This window comes from Sorex fumeus, unplaced genomic scaffold (genome assembly GCF_029834395.1).
Source record: "Sorex fumeus unplaced genomic scaffold, SorFum_2.1 ptg000030l, whole genome shotgun sequence".
In the NCBI taxonomy this organism is placed as follows: domain Eukaryota; kingdom Metazoa; phylum Chordata; class Mammalia; order Eulipotyphla; family Soricidae; genus Sorex; species Sorex fumeus.
In genome coordinates, this window is record NW_026606087.1 from 8141745 (window position 1) to 8163055 (window position 21311).

General features: G+C 41.2%; 1 protein-coding gene across 4 annotated transcripts in view; it reads left to right on the forward strand.

The window, feature by feature from the left end:
* Window positions 1-21311, forward strand: part of SBF2 (SET binding factor 2) — a 472123-nt gene that overhangs the window by 440548 nt on the left and 10264 nt on the right. For all 4 annotated transcript variants that reach the window (XM_056115864.1, XM_056115865.1, XM_056115866.1 and 1 more), the window contains 2 exons: window positions 13644-13770; window positions 17504-17631. In XM_056115864.1, the coding sequence (XP_055971839.1) occupies window positions 13644-13770; window positions 17504-17631 (255 nt within the window). The remainder of the gene's footprint in view (window positions 1-13643; window positions 13771-17503; window positions 17632-21311) is intronic.

Genomic DNA, 21311 nt, shown 5'->3' on the forward strand with positions numbered 1-21311 from the left:
TTATAGATGGATTTTCAGCTACACAGAGAGATGTCCTCTCCCCTGAATTGTTCAACTGTATATATTATCTCAGAAGAATTAAAAAATGTTCTGTAAAATAATTTGCACAAAACTAATCTATAAAATATCTAAAACTAATTTAGCTATTATTTTTCTAGGATATGTATTAATAGCCAAAATTTTTTACGAACACTGATACAATTTTATATAGGGTCTTTCATAGCTTAAAGTTTGCAGTCCCTAAAAGCAAATTCCAATTTTAATTTATTAGATTTCATTTCTGAAATGTTTGTCTTTCCTGGGATTTGAGTCATGGCTTATTTTTATGAGCCTTTAAATTTTACAAAGTACTTAATGGCATATGGGTAAAAATAAGACCCTATAAATTCATATTTCTCCAAATTCCATTTCAGATTATCTTATAAATAAGTAAAATTGGCAGGTTTCACTCCATAATGGAAAACAAAAGTAAAATATCTTACAGTTACTTAGTCTTTTAAATCTGCATATTTTTATCTTTATCAGATAAATACAAAATTATTTTGAAGAACAGAATCCAGATGATTCATGCGAGAGACCTAAAATTCTATTCAGCATATTTCAGAAAATGCTCATGTAGAATTTATTAGATGACTATCATTTATAATCCCACGTAATAAGGCTAAATTTATTTGAAGCAGACTTGCCTTTAGTACTTCGCCCCTCAGCAAAATCTTGCAGCCATCAATACGAATAACTGATGGAATCAGAATGGTTAACAGAATTGATGAAAAACTTCAAACCGATATAAAATAACATGAGACTGACACCCAAGGACAGTAGATACGGGGCCAGGAATATTGCTCCATGGTTGGTAGCCTGCCTCATGAGCAGGGGGAGAAGGCAGCTGGCAGAGGGGATCACTAGGTCAATGATGGCTGGAGGGATCAGTTGCAGCAGGTCTCATGACCCAGCAAAAAAAAAAAAAAAAAAAAAACAGCAGAGAGCCAGGACTCCTGACTCAGGTCTCACATACCCCCAGCCTCCCAGCCCATGGCTCAGCATCAGAGCCTGCAACTGTAGCAACATGGATAGCTGGATGGGGCTAACAACTTCTTGAACATGAGCAGAGATGATGAAGGTAGCAGGGAAACCTCTAACAGAACTAGTGAGAGTTGAAAAGTGGCAGCTCTTAAGTAACACAGGTTGTTCGAGGAAGAGAAGCCAGAGTCCTTGGCTACAGTGCCATCTAGTGGGATTAAAGTAAGCAGTGTTTTCCTCACTGGGAATGGTGCTTGCTACTTCAAAAGGACCAGCAGAACAAATCATCAAACACCATGAAAAATCATGGTAACATAGTATCACAAAAAGAAAACAAACATTCTCCACAAATCATTCTTAAAAGGAACAAAATACTGTGATCTCATTGATGGAGAATTCAAAAATAGCTGTCATGAGGAAACACAGAGTTGCAAGAAAACTAAGAAAAGCAGCAGCTCCAGTGAGCTCAGAGTCAAATTAATGAATAAAAGATAAACTTGATCCAAGACATTAAAGTTCTTTAAAAAATGACAAATTCTGTTTTTTGGGGGGTACACCCAGCAGTGCTCGGGGTTTACTCCTGGCTCTGCACTCAGGGATCACTCCTGGTGGTTCTTAGGGGACCCTATGGAGTACCCAGAATCAAACCTGAGTCAGCCACATACAAGGCAAGTGCCTTACCCACTGGACTTTTGCTTTGACCAACCCCCACCAAAAAAAAAGACAAATTCTATAGCTGAAGAGCTTAGTATATAAGATTTACATTTCAAAGCTTTGGAAATAAAGTAGACTGCATGAAGAGAAAAATAGTGAGGTAGAAAATTAAAGTCTAGAAATGGTAACAATTGGAAAAGAAAACAGAAGTGTGTCTTTCAAATGAAGAGACCTGATGACAACTATCAGGTCAATTTTTAAAGGGTGACAAGGACAACGGCTTTTAGGGCCCAGGAGGCAATTCAATGAATTGGGTTACATGTAATCAAATTAAAACTCAGAATCCAGTAATTCTATATGTGTGCGTATTATATATGGCAGGAGGAAAAAATAATTATCTAGAAAGAAAACCCTACTAGGCTATCTGCATTTTTCTCAATGGAAATCCTGCAAGTCAGGAATGAGTAAAAAGGTAAGGTAAAGGCCCTCCCGTTGATCGTCGATTTGCTCGAGCGGGCCCAGTAACGGCTCCATTGGAGACTTTGTTGTTACTGTGTCTGTCATATCGAATACTCTCGGTAGCTTGCCGGGCTCTCCGAGAGGGGCGGAGGAATCGAACTCGGGTCGGCCATGTTGGCCGCGTGTAAGGCGAACGCCCTACCCGCTGTGCTATCGCTCCAGCTTCCGATATATTCATAATAGTTGAAAGATAAAATTTGAACCAAGAATACTCAATCTAGCAGAATTATACTTTCAGATATGAAGGTTAAATGAAGAATATCCCAGGCAGGGGGCTGGAGCAATAGCACAGCGGATAGGGTTTTTGCCTTGCACGTCGCCAACTCGGGTTTGATTCCCAATATCCCCAATGGTCCCCCGAGCACCGCCAGGAGTAATTCCTGAGCACAGAGCAAGGAGTAACCTCTGTGCATTTCTGGGTGTGACCCACCCAAAAAAAAAGGATGTCCCAGGCAAAATTCATCATCACTAGATAAGCATAGGTTCAAAGTGAAGAGGTAGAATTTCATCATTCCAGGCAAGTTGTAGACCACAGTGGTATACCTATACTACTATCAGACAAAATAAACTTTCAGCCTGTAAAGGTAACAAGGTACAAAAGTGGTCATCAAATAATGATAAAAGAAAAGATCTATCAAGAAGAAATTATGCCTGTTATATAAACACCTAACATAAAAGCATCAAAATATATAAAGCGACATTCAACAAACCAAAAGGGGGGGGGGTAATGGTAGCAATACAATAATAGGGGACTTTTACATCTCACTGATACTAATCAGTGTCTGGAGCAATAGCTCAGCAGATCGAGTACATGCTTTGCATGCAGATCTGGTTCAAGCCTTGGCACCATATGGCCTCCTGGTGGTCATGAGACTGTGCAGTCCCCAGGACTAACCCTGGTCTCCTACACGCACAGATGAGCACTACTGGGAGTGACCACCAAACACAGAGCCAGGAGTATCCCCTGAGCACTGCCAGGTGTGATTATAAAAACAAAAACAAGCAAAAAATAGTAACCAGGAAACTTTGTCCTTTAATGATAAGTTAGGCCAGATAAACAATATAGACCATTCTAAAATAACATATAGTCTAGCCTCACATGCATGAGAAATATTATCAATGGTAGATGAGATGTAGGAATGCAAACAAAATATAAAAAAAAAATTAAGATTGAAATATAAAATAACTCATGGCCATGGTGGCATGAAACCAGATATAAAGTAGAAGAAAGCTGGAAGTATTTCATATAGGTGGAAATTAAACAGTATGCTTCTGAGTGACTAGATGAATAGAAAAAAAGTAAATACCTGAAGACAAATGAAAATACAATATAACAAACGCTATAGGAAAAGATACAGAAAAAGCAGCAGTGATTACAGTACAGGTCTACTTTATGAAATAAGACCTATCTCAAGTAACCTAATCTTACACCTATAGGAACTAGGAAATAGAAAAATAAAAACAGTGGGCTGGAGCGATAGCACAGCGGGTAGGGTGTTTGCCTTGCACACGGCCAACATGGGCGACCTGAGTTTGATTCCTCTGCCCCTCTCGGAGAGCCCGGCAAGCTACCGAGAGTATCTCAATGAACAACTGGAGGACAGTGACAGTTAGATTCACTGAAAAGATCAAATGAATCAGAGATAAAGTCATAAGCAACTCTGATTATATACCAACATATTGAACAACCTAGAACATACAGATAAATTCTTAGAATCATACAGTCTTCCAGGGCAGGGGATATGGTTCGATGATAATGGCCAAGTATATGCTTTGCATTTGAGATTTGCATTTGATTCCTAACAGCACCAAAATTTAAAAGGGGGGAATATAATATCCAGGACTAAATCATGAAGAAATAGGACATCTAAATAGACTAAACAGTAATCACACACACACACACAATTCTAGTACCACGTAACTTTACTAATGAATGTTAACAGGTATTTAGATCAATAACAACAGTTTTCTCAAATTCGTCACCCCCCAAAAAAAAAAAGAGTTGTGTTCTGATTCATTTTATGATACACATTACCATGATACTTGAACCAAGAAATGACATCACACAAAATGAAATTATGGACCAGTATCTCTGATGAACTATAAAGTCCTCAAAAACTATTAGCAAACCAAACTTACCAATATAGTTAAAGAATGATGAAGTGGAATTTATTGCAGAAATGCAAGGATTTTTCACCCTCCACTTGCCAATCAAAATGTTATATCACATTTGTAAAATGGAAAAAAACCATTTAATCACAATAGATGCACAAAATGTATTTAATAATTTTAAAATCTTTTATGATTAAAATAGACTTGGAGCAGGCCTCAGCAAACTGAAAGTTCTTAATGATATGCCACAGCTAATGTTATAATCAAGGTGAGAGCTTTTTCTTTAACAAGGATGCCCACTCTTGGGACTCTAACATAATATTGGAAATATTGCATGCGACAAGGCAAACACCCAACCCATTATACTATCACTTCTGAGATCCCAGAAATAAATCCACATAAAAGAACAGCTAACATATAACAAAGGCTCTCAAAATATACAGTGAGAAAAGGTCTCTTCAATAAATGGTATAGGGCCAGAGGGGTAGTCCAATGGGTAGGGCACTTGCCTTCCCTGTGGCCAACTCTGGTTTGATCTCCAGCATCCCATTTGGTCCTTTGAGCACCACCAGGAGTAATTCCTGAGTGAGAGGCAGGAATAACCTCTGAGCACTGCTGGGTGTGGCCCAAAAAAACAAAACAATAATATTTTCAACATTACTAATACTAGAGAAATGAAAAGCAGATAACAATAAATATTATCTCACTTCTGTTAGAATGTTTGCTAGCAGGAGTCCTCAAAACTTAAGACTCTAGGAATGTGATTCAGTTATAGAATATATACCTCACATATGTGAGGCCCCAGATTCAGTCCTTGTCACCAAAAAGAAACTTGGGTCTACAGAGATAGCTCAAGGGTCAGGTGTGCATATTTTATGTGCACAAGGACCCAGTTTTGATACCTACCATTCCGGGGCCCTCCAGCACTTCTGAGAGTAGCCTAGGATACCCCCAAATACTGCCAAGTGTAGCCCTGGTGGTCCCCAGCAATCCCTAGGCTTAAGCAAGCACAGTATCAACAAGTCCTAGAACTAAACTGTAAGACCCAGTTGGCCAGGTGTCACGAGAGTGGCCCTGAACCCTGGAGCACTGCTTGGGAGACCCTTATCCACAAAAATAATTGAAAGGCTGAGGAAGTCTGTAGTAGCAGAACTCGTGCTTGTGTAGCCAGGCCCCTCCCCTTCAAGCACCACAGCATGTGGCCCACAACATTACAAAAACTAAGAATTGAAACACCAGAGAATCCAGCTGTTAATATACTTGTATTTTTTTGCCCAGATTAAGAAATACTGGGCTACAGAGACAGCTCAATGGAGAACACTTACCTTGCATATACAATGCCCTAAGCTTAATCCCCAGCACTACAAAAGGAAGTGCTGACAAAGAGATACAGGTGTCCCTGCCCAAGTACCTGCAGTGCTATTTATAGTAGCCATGATATGCACATGGCCATCAACATGAATAAGATGATGTGGTCCATTAGTGATTGGAAGGAAATATTTGCCCATGTGACAATGAGTTAACATCCAAAATATTAATAATTCACATGAGTCCAGAACAAAAATAAGCAACCAATTTTTTTTTTTTGCTTTTTGGGTCACACCTGGTGATGCACAGGGGTTACTCCTGGGTCTGCACTCAGGAGTTACTCCTGGCGGTGCTCAGGGGACCATATGGGATGCTGGGAATCGAACCCGGGTCGGCCGCGTGCAAGGCAAGTGCCCTACCTGCTGTGCTATCTCTCCAGCCCCAAGCAACCCAATTTTTAAAGTTGGTAAAAGACCTGAAGAGTTTGTCCTCCACAGAAGACACAGAGATGGATAGTAAACACTGAAGAAATTCTCAATGTCACTGGCTATTAGGGAAATGCAAATCAGAACCACAATGAGGTACCATGTCACACACATGAGAATGATCTCTAACAAAGATTAGAAACAGATGTTTGCAAGGATGTGGCAAGAAAGAAATACTGGTCCACTGTTGCGGGAATGGAAATCAGTGCAGCCTTTTTGGAAATGGGTCTGGAGAGACTTCGTAGGAAAACCTAAAATGGAAATAACCATATGATCCAGTAATACCACTCCCTAGCATTTACCTGAAGGCTAAGAAAACATCTATTCGAAAATATATTTACACTCCTGTATTTATAGTAGTGTGTTATTCACGATAGCAAAAACACACAGACTCAATATGAATGTTTATCAACAGATGATGATATAAAAATGCTATGGAACGAGGCTGGATTGATAGTACAGAAGGTACTATACAGATAGTACATTTGCCTTGCACTTGGCCAACCTGGGTTTGATCCCCAGCATTCCATATCTTCCCCTGAGCCCACCAGGAGTTATCCCTGAGCACTGCCAGGTGTGGCCCCTCCCCCGAAAAATGCTATCAAGGGAGGCCAGGGAGATAATACAGCAGTTAAGGCACTTGCCTTGCATGCAACTCCAACTCTTTCAAATTCCTGTGCTACATATGGTCCCTTGACCACCACCAGAGGTCATTCCTGAGCACAGAGCCAGGAATAGCCCTTAAGTATGATAGGTGTGGCACAATAATCCACTCTCTCCGAACCCCACAAAAGCAGCAACTCTGGAGTACTGGGAAACTAGCTCAAAGAATTAGTGTGCACGTTTTGCACATGGAAGACCCAGGTTCAATTCCTGACATCACATGGTCTCCCATGCACACTGGGAATGACCCCTAATCATTGTACCAGCAGTTGCCCTTGCAAAAAGGGGGAGGAAAAAGCTACGCTGCTCAATGAATACTACTGTCATTAAAATGAATGAAATCATGCTTTTGGGAACAGAATAACTGGTACATAGGAGCTTGTGAAATAAACCAAATGGAGAAAGACAAATGTCATATGATTTCTTTCATCTGTATAATACAAGGAAAAATAATGACAGGGGCCAGAAAGTTGGTACAAGCACTTGCCTTGCATGTAACAGTTCAATCCCTGACACTGTATTTGGTCCCTACCCCAGTTTGCGTCCCAGCACTGCCAGGAGTGATCCCTCAGTGTAGAGCCAGGTGTAATCCCTGAGCACCACCGGGTGTGACCCCCCCCCAAAAAAAATTCTGATGGAAATCCAGCAAAGTATGTTAAAGATCTAGACACCAAAATCTATAAGACTTTGCTTATAGAAATTTAATACCTAATATAATAAATTAAATATAAATTTAATACCTAATATGAGTGGAGACATTACTGGCGCCCGCTCGAGCAAATCAATGAGTAATGGGATATCAAGTGATCAATATAAATCAAGAGCTATTTCTTGTTCATGGGTCAAAAGACTTAGTATTGTGAAAAATGTTCAGCATCCCCACATTGGTTTAAGGATTCAATACAGTCACAAACTTCTAGGAGGCAATTCCTTAGAAATTGACATGCTAATTAAAAAATTCTTGTGGAAAAGCAGAGAACTGTCAAAACAACTTTTGTGGGGGGGGGGGGCGGAAGCAAAATTGGAGGAGAGCACTAATTTCAAGGATGGTTATAAAACAGTAGTAATAAAGACTGGTAATTAGTGTAAACATAATGGAGCAGAGCAGTACATACAGAAATATATGTAGATAGCTGATTTTCAACAAAGATGGAAAGGCAATCATTAGAGAAATACTAATTCAACAAATGGTGCCAAATAATTATATTTGCAAATGCAAAATAAGGAAAAACAGCCTTAAGGACTGGGGCTATGTCTCAGCAGGAGGGCACAGTGCATGTGTGAACGGTGGCTTCAGTTCCTTTCACCAGAGTGCAGGGGAAGGGACCAGAGATTTTGACTAGAGCTCATGCTTTACATGCTGCCGCCCAGGTTCAATCCCCAGACACTGCCAAGAGTAACTCCTAAGCACTGAGTTTGGAGCAGCCCTTAGGACCATGCAGTGCCGGCAAGCAAGACCTCAGATTCCAGTGTGCAAAGTGTGAGCTCCAGCCCTTTGAGCTATGTCCCAGGCTCAGATTGTGCTTTTCAGAGACAAAGTCATCGGCACAGCATAAGAATGTGTGTTCTCATGCTAGGGGAAAAGGCAGCTCAGATAGAGAAGGGAGCACCAAATAAAGGGTGTTGGGGGGATCCTCCCAGGATGGGAGAAGCATGCTGAAACTAGACTATAGACCAAACATGATCGCCACTCAATGCCTCTTTTGCAAACCACAGCACCCAAAAGGAGAGAGAGAACAAAAGGGAATGCCCTGCCACAGAGGCAGGGTGGGATGGGGGGATGGGGGTGGGAGGGATACCGGGATCCGTTGGTGGTGGGAAATGGGCACTGGTGGAGGGATGGGTATTTGATCATTGTATAATTGAAACCCAAGCACAAAATTTTAAGTCTACAACTGTACCTCATGGTGTCTCACTAATAAAAATTTAAAAAAAAAAAGAATGTGTGTTCTGAGCCAGAGAGATGGTACAGAGGGTAGAGCATTTGCTTTGCTCGTGGCTAACCTGATTCAATCTCAGGCATACCATATGGTCCCCCAAACATTGCCAGGAGTGATTTCTGAGTGCAGAGCCAGGAGTTTCTGGAACATCACCATTACGGACACAAAACAAAATGAATTTCTTGTTTCTTAATGTTTAAGTTCCAAATGTAGTATCTAGGTATTAGTCAACTTAGATTATCTGGGTAAATAGGCTTTCTTTCCGCTCTTCGGGAAATTCTCGTGGCAGCAGAGGTGCAGCTCAGAAATAGAGCACTTGACCTAAATGTGTGAGACCCTGAGTTTGAGGCCCAGCACACACACCTCCACAAAAAGGAAGAAAGTTCTACATGTTTTTCTCTTAAACAGTTGCTAAGCAGTACAAGCCAACTGGCCCTCTGTCTTTTCTTCCACTTTTAATAAACCTGATTAACCCCAGGCTGGGGGCAGATTGTATTTCAACCCCAAACTGGTGTCATTGCCCTCACAGGGATGCTTGCAGGGATATGTGTGCATGTGCGCGCATGTACACACACACACACACACACACACACACACACACACACACACACACACACACACACAGAGTGCTCCGAGGCACTCACCTAGATGCTCTCTAAGCACCAGTTCTAGTGTGCTTTCAAGCAGGGAGAGTGCCCAGGGCCCTGGGGGAAGAATCTAACCTTTCTAACATAATTGTAGAGTGCAGAATTTGCGGTGAGGCCAGTCGCTCAGTACAGTGGGCTACGAAAGCATTTTTCCACTTGTAAAGGAGTTCTGCTTCCAGTCCTAGCATATGATCTCCTTGGAATGCCTGTGAGTTCAACTTAAGGTCGTTTCCATTATCATTTCTATTTACTTCACCTCAGAAGTGGCTCATTCAAATTACATTCCTAATAACATTAAGGTATCAGAGTAATCGAGAAAAGATACCCATATTATAAGGCAAATGGTTTCTCTGGAGAACAGTTATTATAGTTATTGAGATAAATTTGTTATTCAAGGGCTTTGTTTAATAGATCTACTTTTTTAAAACTTTGATGGACTTGGTGAGTGGAAATAGCCTGAATTCTCTGGACTGTCTGAAGCAGTGAGACAGGCTTCCACAGAGCTGGGGGGAGGGGGTAGGAGGGCCTGGAGAACGGAGGAGGCGGGCCTGTGGCTACAGAACTTGTTTTTGGAGGACAATGTTGCAGATTGCTTTTCCTGAGACTCTGTATGTCCAGCCTTCTGGACGTGTCTCCTCTGTCCTGTACTCCACAATCTGAGTCACCCCCTCTGTCCTAGGCACACTGGTTCCTTGGACTGCTTGTGATTCTGAACCCGGCCCCTGAGTTAGAGTTTTACATGGACAAATTACAAGCAGAAGAGGAAACTTTAGATCTGAGCAGTGCTTAATGAAATCGGGAGAGGAGAGACCCAGTCCTGGCAGAGTCCCCGCCACCCAGCCTGTGGCTCCTGGGGTACAGATGTATCAGTAGGGGCAAGTGTGTGAAGGACAGAACAGACTCCTATGCGAGGGACATGGTTGACCGTGACAACAAAGCGCGCTAGCCCTTTGAGCCATCTCCCCACTTTCATGAACTTATTTTTATTCCCCGTTGTTGTTAGTGGGTGGGCACAGTGGGGTTGGACCATAGTTAGGGGTGCTGCAGAGCTATTCCTGATTCTGTGCTCAGGAGGAACCCCTTGCAGTGCCACAAGAACCATACGCAGTGCCCGAGATACATACAGAGTTGTCTACATGCAAGACAAATGCCTTTCCTTGGGCCCGATGCCCAATTATTTTGAACTGCAAACCACTGTTGATGATAAATTAGATATAGTATTGGCTTAAATTTTAATTATATCTACAAACTCTTGAAAAAGTTTGGCCTGGTACCGATTTTGCACAATCCCGGGAAACCCCTGCTGACTAATCCCTTCATTTTCACTAATGAGAAAATTCATATTTAACACATACTAACAGTGCTACAAACTTGAAATATGATACTTTCCCCAGCTATTTATTCTTGTCACACTTGTCTCATATGAAACTTCTCCTGCCTTTAGAGACTTAATATAACAAGAGGGCTGGAGAGATAGCACAGCGGGTAGGGCGTTTGCCTTGCACGCGGCCGACCTGGGTTTGATTCCCAGCATCCCATATGGTCCCCTGAGCACTGCCAGGGGTAATTCCTGAGTGCAAAGCCAGGAGTAACCCCTGTGCATCGCCAGGTGTGACCCAAAAAGCAAATAATAATAATAATAATAATAATAATAATAATAATAATAATAACAACAAGAAGGAACATGATTTAGTTAAGGAAAGCAGCTCCATTGCATGAATCAAATTCTCAGGCCAGAGAGACATAGTGCAGGAAGTAGGGCGCTTGCCTTGCACACAGCCAACCCTGGATCAATCAGCAGCACTTCGTATGGTCCACCTAACTCCAGCAGGGGTTGCTCCTCACCACCTCTAGGTATGGCCCCAAGCCTCCAAAAAGGAGTCAAAACTCTTTTAAAATGTCCTTCTAAAATTCTTTTTGTTTTCTGTTAACCTATAAGCTGAAGTTTTAATTCTGTAAAAGTTCTATTAAGAAAATGTAAAAAAGTTTTGAATCGTCACAAGCAGCTAGCCAGGTTTCTAACAGAAGATAAGGTGATCAAGTGATCTCCAGACCACGATTTTAAATTTCCACTGGTACAGTGCATTCCTTGCATGTACGAAGTTCTGGATTCAATCCCTACCACCAGTAAACATCCCCATTGATCTGTTGGGCATTCCACATTTTCACTTGGCTGCTCACTTTGACTAGTCAACTGTTCCCTGTATTGCACACTAAATCTGGAAATTGGCTTTTAGCCAGTCTCTCTGGTAGTCATTTGAAACAGCTTCTAAGCACCTATGAATTTAAGCATGAAACACACCTCCAACTTCCCTAATAGGTCAGGGGAGATTAGTTGAGCAATATAGAGGTGATTGCTAAGTGGGAAAAAGTATCATGGCCATAAGCCTAACTTCTGCTAACATATCTCCATGTTTCACCTTGCCTAATTCTCATTTCCATATCTTGAGTCCTAATTTATTGATGGGGAAAAAAACAAATTAAAAGGAGAAGGCTCCTTTCCCTTAGCATCTGAATATATACCTTTTTTATATACTCCGTATCCTGCATCTTTTCCAAAGCAGTACCTGATTTCTGGATCTTAACGTCATTCAATCTCTCATTCCCAAATCTTACTCTTAGCTATAGGTCTTTCTCTGCAATTTGTTCTTTCTTTCATAGGTTTCCTTCTGCATTGTCTGAAAAAGTACTTTCTTTTGTCCACAAGTATATCTGTTCCCCTAAAAACACTTTTTGGTGCATTCCTTTCATCCTCACATTTCTGGAAGTTCATTTTTCCCCTTATATTACAAACTATTATAACACATGCTCCTGGGAAACAATTTATGGTGAAACAAATTAGTTTACATTTAGTTTACATTTGGCATATAAGACAGTGGGTAGGGCATAAACCTAAGAATCCTAACAAGTCAGAAATCAAATTTTTATTCCTAATTACTGTTGAATAGCCTTGGGTAAATTACTTTAATCGTGCTTATTCTCAGCTTCCTTCCTTGTAAAGTGAGGATGTCAGAAGATCTGAATAGAGATACAAATGGCAAATAATTACATAAATAGATGTTCAGGGCAATAAAAATAAAAGATAGGATTGGTGAAATGGCCCCTATGAACTGTTGATGGGAATAGTAAATTGGTACAACCTCTATAGAAAATAGTATAAAATACCTCAAAAAATTAAATACCTTTAAAAGTGCTACAGCAATTTAACTTCTGGGTATATATATTTGAAGGAATAAAGAGAATTTGCATCCCCATGTTCATTGCGATGTTGTTCACAAAAGATCTGAATTCAACCTAGGTGTTTATCATTGGATGAATGGATTTTGTTTTTTTATTGAGTGAGAGTGATTTGGGCCCCACACTCAGTGGAGCTCAAGGGTCATTTCTGGTGGTGCCCAGGCACCATTTGTGGTACCAGGAATTGAACTGTGGTTGACTGTGTGCCACAGTAAGTGCCTTAATCTTTGTACTGTCTCTCCAGTTCAGATGAGTGATTTTGTTTTGTTTGGAGGCCACGCCCACTTACTCAGGGGTTGCTCTTGGCTCTGCACTCAGGAATCACTCCTGGCAGTGCTTGGGAGTCCATATGGGATGCCGTGTTAGAACCCGGGTGAGCCATGTTGCAAGGCAAGCACACACTTGCTGTACTATCTCTCTGGCCCCAAATGAATGGATTTTGTTGTTCTATTATATATATAGTAAGTATATATAATAAAGATAATTGTGATAACTACTGTTAACAATGCTTTACTATATATGTACTTGAAATTTTACTAAGAAAGTAGATATCCAATTACTCTTGCCCATAGGCTCATAAAAAGAACGAGATGATGTGAGGTGATAAACTGTTTTGTCATACGCTTACATTTATACAGTGCTTGCTCTGTCAGTTGTATCAATAAATCTGAAAAAAAGCACCTATTAGTATATTCTTCTGAAGATTAAATGAAATCATTCACATCCCCCACCTCCCCCCATTCCCAGTTTGGCACGCTGTAGGTGCTCAGAATGGTCCTTCCCACCTCATAGTCGGGTTTCACTAGAATGAGTGTCTTAACGGTTTCAGGCCAGCACACAATGACATGGCATCCTCTTTTTGTTCAGTTGGAGTTTTTGTTTGTTTCAAGAAATTGCTTGGGAAACTGTCACTAACAATATTGTCAATAACAGAATCTCAATTTAAAAAATGTTTACATCCAAAGGAATTTTTCAATGTTATCATGTTTATACAAGATGTTAACAGGTCTCATACTGATTCTTGATGCAGACTTCTCTTTTTGCTTTGTGTATTTCAGGTTCACAACCAGTATCCAACAGAATTTGAGTTTAATCTCTATTACTTAAAATTCTTGGCTTTCCACTGTGTATCAAATCGCTTTAAAACATTTCTCCTGGATTCGGACTATGAAAGACTAGAGCACGGTATGTGTGCAGGCCCTCCTTCCATCTTCTGTTAGTTTTGTGATTGGAGTGTTTTGCCTGTTTTTGAGCTTCCTCCTATATGTGAAGTATGTGCTGTACCACTGAGCTACATCTGTCTGGTTTTGCCCATTTTTGTTTAAAAAAAAAAACTAAACAACTAGCCACCAAGTGTGCAAGATTATTTTAGAGTTTTCCCCTACAGTTTTAGATTGTTTATGAATGAGTGCCCAGATTCTGAGATGTACTTTGTAAGTACCATTGAACAGTTAGAGGTATTAACACAGAAAGCACCACTGTTTGAGGAAATGTTCAAGTCAGTTTTCCCATCCCTGGGAAATTCTGGCAGGAAAGGTTTGAAAACAGTGAAGGCCACAATTTTTGGATCAGATAGAACAGGGTTAAATTTCCACATTCCCGATTACCAGCACTTTTAACAAGTCAGATACCTCTCTGAGACTCCATTTCCTCTTCTTTATATAAGCTCAATGGGGAGTGGAATGATGATAGTACATCAGGGAAATTACTTGCCTGTAACGTAAGTAAGGTACGTACATTCAAGTACCCGGCTCAGGTTCGATCCCTGGCACCCATACGGTCCTCCCAAGCACTACCAGGTGATTTTTGAGTGCAGAGCCAGAAATAATCCCCAGGCACTGCTGGGTGTGGCCCCCAAAACAAAATATATATATATTTGGACAATGAGAGACCCATGAATGTGACTCAGTGACAGTGTGCCTGCTTTGCTGGCGTCAAGCCTTCAGTCCCTGGCAAGTCCACCTCACAAGTTAAATGAATGTGCACCACATTCAGATGTGTGCATCCTGGCAAGTACTGCACCCAAGTGTGTCGCCCTCTGTCACGGTAGCTACAGCAAAGAAAGTGGGGGGCAAAAAAAGAAAGTGGGGGGCAATGAGGACATTAATAGCTCCCAACCCCTTCAGTCATGATAATCACATTAGGAATAGGAAGCTTTGTAAATGTCTTAGTTCAGCTGCTTGTTGAAAGTAAGCACTGAATTATATCTATTACGATCATTATATTGGGAGGGAGGCACCTCCCGGGGATTCCTGGCCATTCAGTGCCAAGGGCCTGAAGATGTAGTATCCCTCAGCCTTAGTGCTGGGGATTCCCCAACCAGCGCTACCCCCTGGCAGGGTGTGGGCGATCAAACTGGGGTTGAAGAACCAGGAAGATAGTACAGAAGGTAAGACATTTATTTTGTATGCAGCTATGCGGGTTGCGCTGGTTTGAATCATTTGCATCACATATGATCCCCTCAGCACTGTCAGGGGTCACGCCTGAGCACAGAGTTAGGAGCAGCCCAAAACTGAACTGAAATCAGCAGCAGGAAAGGCAAGCACTTGAATCTCTCCAGTCCCTCGAGTCCTGTAAATTTTAATAACAGTTAAAGAGATTCTGAAAGTCATTCTACCCTTCTGGAAACATTCTCCGATGGGTCTGCATTCTTTTGTCATTAAGGAAGAAAAGAAGGGAGGAAAAATACATAACTTTTATTTAGATATAAAAATTGAGGGCTGTGAAGATACCAAAAGGGTTAAGTCACTTGCCTTGTATGTGGCCCACCCTTTTTATCCCCAGCACCAAATGTTGTGGTTCTCTGAGTGCAGCTAGGTTTGACCCAAACCCTGCCCCTCGAAAAAATAATACAAAGCTCAGGGCCCAAGGAAACCACTCAAAACAACTAGGGCACATGGTTTGTATTCATGTGTGTGGAATTCAGTCCCAAACACCATTTGGCTCCTGATCACCACCAGATTAGGAGTAGCCCCAGACCACTGCTATGCCCCCCTTCACTGTCACTGTCCTCCCTTCAAGATAAGCAAAAATTTAGTACATCATGTGTACCTGAATATTCATAAAGAGGATGGCTGTGTGGCAGTAAATTATTTATATAGTGTCAGGTTAAATTTTGAAATCAGATACACTTTTATGGTGTATCAAATTATCTAGTATATAATACTTTTGATAAAGGCACAAGCTCCAGGGGAACCATTTTCTGTGCTGTTGATGCTGTCAAACCTTTGTTGATGCACAGGACTGTCATTCCACACATCATTATCAGAAACTTAATGTCTTAAGCATTTTTGTGTAGAAGGCACTAAGTAAGGCAGCTACATGGGAGTGATTTGGGGAGCTTTAGAGTGAATGCTTTTAAGTGGGCCTAGCCTCAGAGATTCCGATTTGATTGGTCTGAGGTAAAACCTAGACATAACTTTTTTTTTTGAGGCACACCAAAATATGCTCAGAGGTAACTCCTGGCTCTGTATTTAGGAAGTACTCCTGGCAGGCTCAGGGGGCCACCTGGGGTGCTGGGTATTGAACCCTGGTCAGCTATATACAAGGCAAACATCCTATTCAATATATTATCTCTCCAGCCCCACATCAAGATTTTTTAAGTTATTGATTTGTTTTGTTAGTGAGGTCACACCTGGCCATGCTCAGGGATCACTCCTGGGGATCCTTAGAGAATCATATGGGGTGCAGGGATCAAACCCAGATCGGCTGCATGCAAGGCAAATACCCTACCCACTGTACTTTCATTCCGGCCTAAATACTTGATTTTAAGCCCTTGGTATGATCAAAGTTGAGAATTACTTTACTCTGAAGAAGGTAGAGAAAGAAAAAATTATGATTAGAGGCTCCATATATTGTAAGATTTTATGTACCCTTGGGCTTGAGGCATTCTTTTCTGATAAACTGGTTAAATACTTGTTTACTGGGCCCAGGAGATGATTTAGAGGTCAGGGGCACATCTTGTACACAGAAGACCCAGATGCAATCCCAGCATAACATCCCCCCTAGAATACCACTGAGTATAGCCCTGGACGCACCAGAGCACTGCCAGGGTGACCTTAGTGGTCCCCAGCACTGCTAGGCCTGAGTACTACCCCCTCACCAGGACTTGCTTTGAACTGTCTGACCTGTTTGACAGAGTATGACCTGGAGTTGCCCCCAGGTTCCCTAAGCACTGCTTGGGAATTCCCCAACCCCTCAGGAAAAGAATTTTTTTTTTACTTTTGATTGAGTTACTTCATTTAAGCAAGATAATACTACTAGATCATACTACTTAAAGGAGGCACCATTCCTGGCCTTTTCAAGAAATGCCTCTTGCTTTAACCTAATACTTTCCCCCCTATTTCAGACAAGTAGACTCTTGAGAGCAATAGATATTCTGAAAGATTGATAGGGTCAGGAATTCCCAAACTGCCTCCCCTAAATTGTGCTTTGAAGTTACCCAAGGATATAGACCACACTCTTCTGTCATCAGCAGCCTCTGTGACTGTGATTTGTGCTGTACGTAAACTACCAAACAAGAAAACACTGAAACTGACTTCATAATAAACAGCCAACTTTAAAAAGAAATATAAAAATTCTGTATTTGACTGAGTCTCACCAAATTAAATCCTTCTGTTTCCTCTTGGAACGTGAAAAATGTGTGAATCAAGAGAAAACTCTCAGGATGCAGGTTTGGAAGAAAGACATGATGTATTGCTAAATGCCTTTGAAATCTTGTGAGATGTTTTCTTTTCATTTTGATGTGTTTCCATGTAGCTATTCCTATATTTAGCTTTGCAATTATTGTCTACACTTTCTACATATAATTGCTTTTTCTAGAGTCATAAGTCATATTCCAGTTTTATCTGCTATTTTATACTTTAAGGAAAAGCTTCAATTTTATTTAACTTCTGTTTTAATTATTTTGGATTGACAGGAACGTTATTTGATGATAAAGGAGACAAGCCAGCCAAAAAGGGAATTTGTATTTGGGAATGTATTGATAGAATGCACAAGAGGAGTCCCATTTTCTTTAATTATATGTACTCACCAGTGGAAATAGAGGTACAGTAAGAAGAATTTATTTTTAATTTTCCAAATATTTTGTGTTAAAATTTATCTTTTAGTATACATATGACCATTTAATAGGCATCATACAAAAGCTACTTAAAAATTTAGTACACTCCAGATTTGGATTATGACTGAATAGAGACCGTTCACCAAAATCTTGACACAAAAATTAGAAAACTAGAAGGGAAAACTTCACCAAAAAAAAAAGAAAAAGAAAAATCAAACTAAGGTCATTTTTCCAGGGAAAAGATCAAGAAACCTTAATAGATCATCTAATCTTATTTTTAAAAAACCTAGAGTACTTGAGGGGCTACAGAGATAGCTTAATAGGCTAGAGCATGTGCTTTGCATGTAAGAGATTCAGGTTCAAACCCTAACACCACATGGTCCCCTGGGTCCTGCTGTGTAGCCTCCACCCTGCCCCCACCTCAAAAATATAGAATTCTCAAGAAACTGTTTCCCTAAGTTCATTTTTTCCAGAGACATAAAGAAGCTTTGTGTGAAACAAGGAAGTTGGGAGTCCAGCCCCAGATGTATGACCCCTCGGGGGCAACCATGCTATACTATGAACATCTGAATGAAGTTCAGCCCTGAATAGAACACACTAATTCAGTACATTGACACCAGTGCTGTAATCTGTGTTAATTAAACGACATTCAACTATGAGCCACTGGTATCACCCTACAAAGACCAGAAGACCCTTGCCCTCAACCCCAGGCATTGTAACTCCACTCTTTCCCTTCTTGAGCAGACCCTCTTCCTGAGTGGAGGGGTACGAGTAGCCAAGGATACCACTTAGATTCCACTCCTTCATCTAACAGAGCTCTGATACCTCAGAATTCCTTGCCATAATTCAAGTTACTCTAGAGCAGTGTCTCTCCACCTTTTTTCTAACTGACCGAACTTGTTTTCTTCCTGTGACCCTTATGTCTTACCATTTGGCCCTCTATTTGTATGCGTTGACCCCCTTGGAGTGTCTTGGAGGCTCATGGGGCCATATGGCCCCCAATTAAGAAATGCTGCCCTAGGCCACTTCTTCAAGACTTTCACACAGTGAGAAAAGCACAAAGAAGTCCACCAAACTCACTGAGTAAAGATAAAGGTACAGAAGATTCTGCAGTACCAACAAGCTTTATAACTTCTCAGATAATAACTTTAGAGACACCATAATGAGGATGTTTACTGAACTCAAGTAAGCAATAGACCAGGTAATCAATAAATCAAGAAAGCATGAGAGCAAAAATGAGAAAACAGAAATCAATAGTAACAGAGCTGAAGAACATGGTAGATGAAAACAAAAACTCTCAGCAGCAGAGTAAAAATAGCTGAGGGAGGAAAAAAAAATCAGTGAACTCCTTCCTGTTGGATATTAACCCTAAGTATTTTAGGCTTCATTGGTGTATTGCCCCTTTTCCTCCCCCCAAAGAAGCTTAAAGTACTCTTGTGAGCACCCCTAATCCCCTTAATTTATCTTTAACCTTTCCTTTGTGTTTTCCTCACATTTTCACAATTCCCCAAGTCAGTCCTTGTTACTTACAAGCCAAAAGCTTCTGGTAACGCTGGATTTTGTATTTATAGTGAATTACTTGCCTTTCTGTTTCCCCTATAGTCTTTTCACAGTTTAATATAGAGCAATATCCTTTGCTTAAACACATAAATACCGTTAATGCTGTGCTCCTAATATCTGGGAGTTGATTGGCTCCAAAATATGGCTCCAAAATATATCTACTCCTGGGTATCCTGAGCACAGAGACAGAGTCAGGAGTAATCCCTGAGTACCACCTGGTGTGGCCCAAAAAGAAAAGAAAAAAAAACTCATACTCCTAAACATATATGCACCTAATAATGATGTACAATCAAAATATTTTAATAACTAATAAACTTGAACATATTCACAGCAACACAGTAGTAGTAGGACACTTCAATGGTCTTCTGTCACTTCTAGATAGATCAGTTAGGCAAAACTTCAACAAGAAAACACTGGCCTTTAAAGGGAAGAAATGGAACTAACAGACATGCATAGGGCCTTCCATCCCCTAAAAGCTGAGTGCACATTATTCATTGCACACAGGACATTCTCCAAGATAGATTACATGCTTGGTCATAAACATCACTGTCACTGTCCTCCTGTTGTTCATCAATTTGCTCGAGTGGGCCCAGTAACGGCTCCATTGTGACAATTGTTACTGTGTTTGGCATATCAAATACGTCACGAGTAGCTTGCCAGGCTTTGCCGTGCAGGCGAGATACTCTCGGTAGCTTGCCAGGCTCTCCGAGAGGGGCAGAGGAAACAAATTCAGGTTTGCAAGGCTAACCTGCTGTGCTATCACTCCAGCCTGGTCATAAACATATTTTCATAAAATAGAAATAGATAGAAATCATATCAGCTATATTCTCAGAGCACAGTGCTTTGAAAATGGAAATTAATCACAGAATAGGGGATGCAATTCAAACACCTGGGAACTAAATATTAATTTAAAAGAATTTTCTGAATAGAAAAAAATTATGGTTGTGCTCATTAAAAAAAAAAGAAATATAGTAAAACAAGGGAGTGACAAATGGTCAAAGTTGGGCCTGGAGCAATAGTACAGCAGGTAGGGCATTTGCTTTGCAACTTTAAGTTTAAAAGTTTAAACTTAAGTTAAAATTAAGAAACGTTAAGTCAGAAATCGACTTGCTCGAGCGGGCCCAGTAACGTCTCCATTGGAGACTTTGTTGTTACTGTGTCTGGCATATCAAATACTCTCAGTAGCTTGCCGGGCTCTCCGAGAGGGGCGGAGGAATTGAACTCGGGTCGGCCATGTTGGCTGCGTGCAAGGCAGACGCCCTATCCGCTGTGCTATCGCTGGAGTGATAGCACAGCGGGTAGGGCATTCGCCTTACACGCGGCCAACATGGCCGACCCGAGTTCAATTCCTCCGCCCCTCTCGGAGAGCCCGGCAAGCTACCGAGAGTATTTGATATGCCAGACACAGTAACAACAAAAGTCTCCAATGGAGATGTTACTGGGCCCGCTCGAGCAAATCAACGATCAACGGGAGGGCCTTTACCTTTACCTTACCTTTAAGTCAGAAATGTCAGAACCTACTACACACAAACATTAGAACATACTCCTGACTCAGGGCAGCATCCCAGGTAGCAAGCTCTCCAGGAGTGGGAAGAAACTCACTGGGAAGTCTCAGTCAAGGCATTCCAAGGCAGCAGTCAAGCACGTGGAGCTATGTGCAGCTTCACAGATGTTTCAGCTGCCCCAGCAACCTCAGTCTGGCCTGGGTTTTGACTTTTGTGGGCACTTGATTTCCCCTGGTCAGAAGTGGAAATTTGAGGACCTGATGGGAATACTTAAATGTTTTCAAATACTAAAAGTGAGTCCAGGTTCAATTCCTGGCATCCTGTATGGTCCCTGAGCCCTGCCAGGAGTCCTCCCCACTAGGTGTGGCCCTACAAAAACAAAAAAATTATTAAAGGCAAACAGAAGAGACTCTAGAACTGAGCTCAGCAGGTGTGGGGGGGGGTGCAAATGGAAAGGGTCCTTGGAGGGAAGTGGGTGTTCTGGTGATAGGTGTGGAGATGGGATGGTGTATGCATAAAACTAATATTAACCAGATTATAAATCATGGAATTCAATAAAATGGGAAATGTTTCTCAATTATTTTTTTAAGAAGGGGGACAGA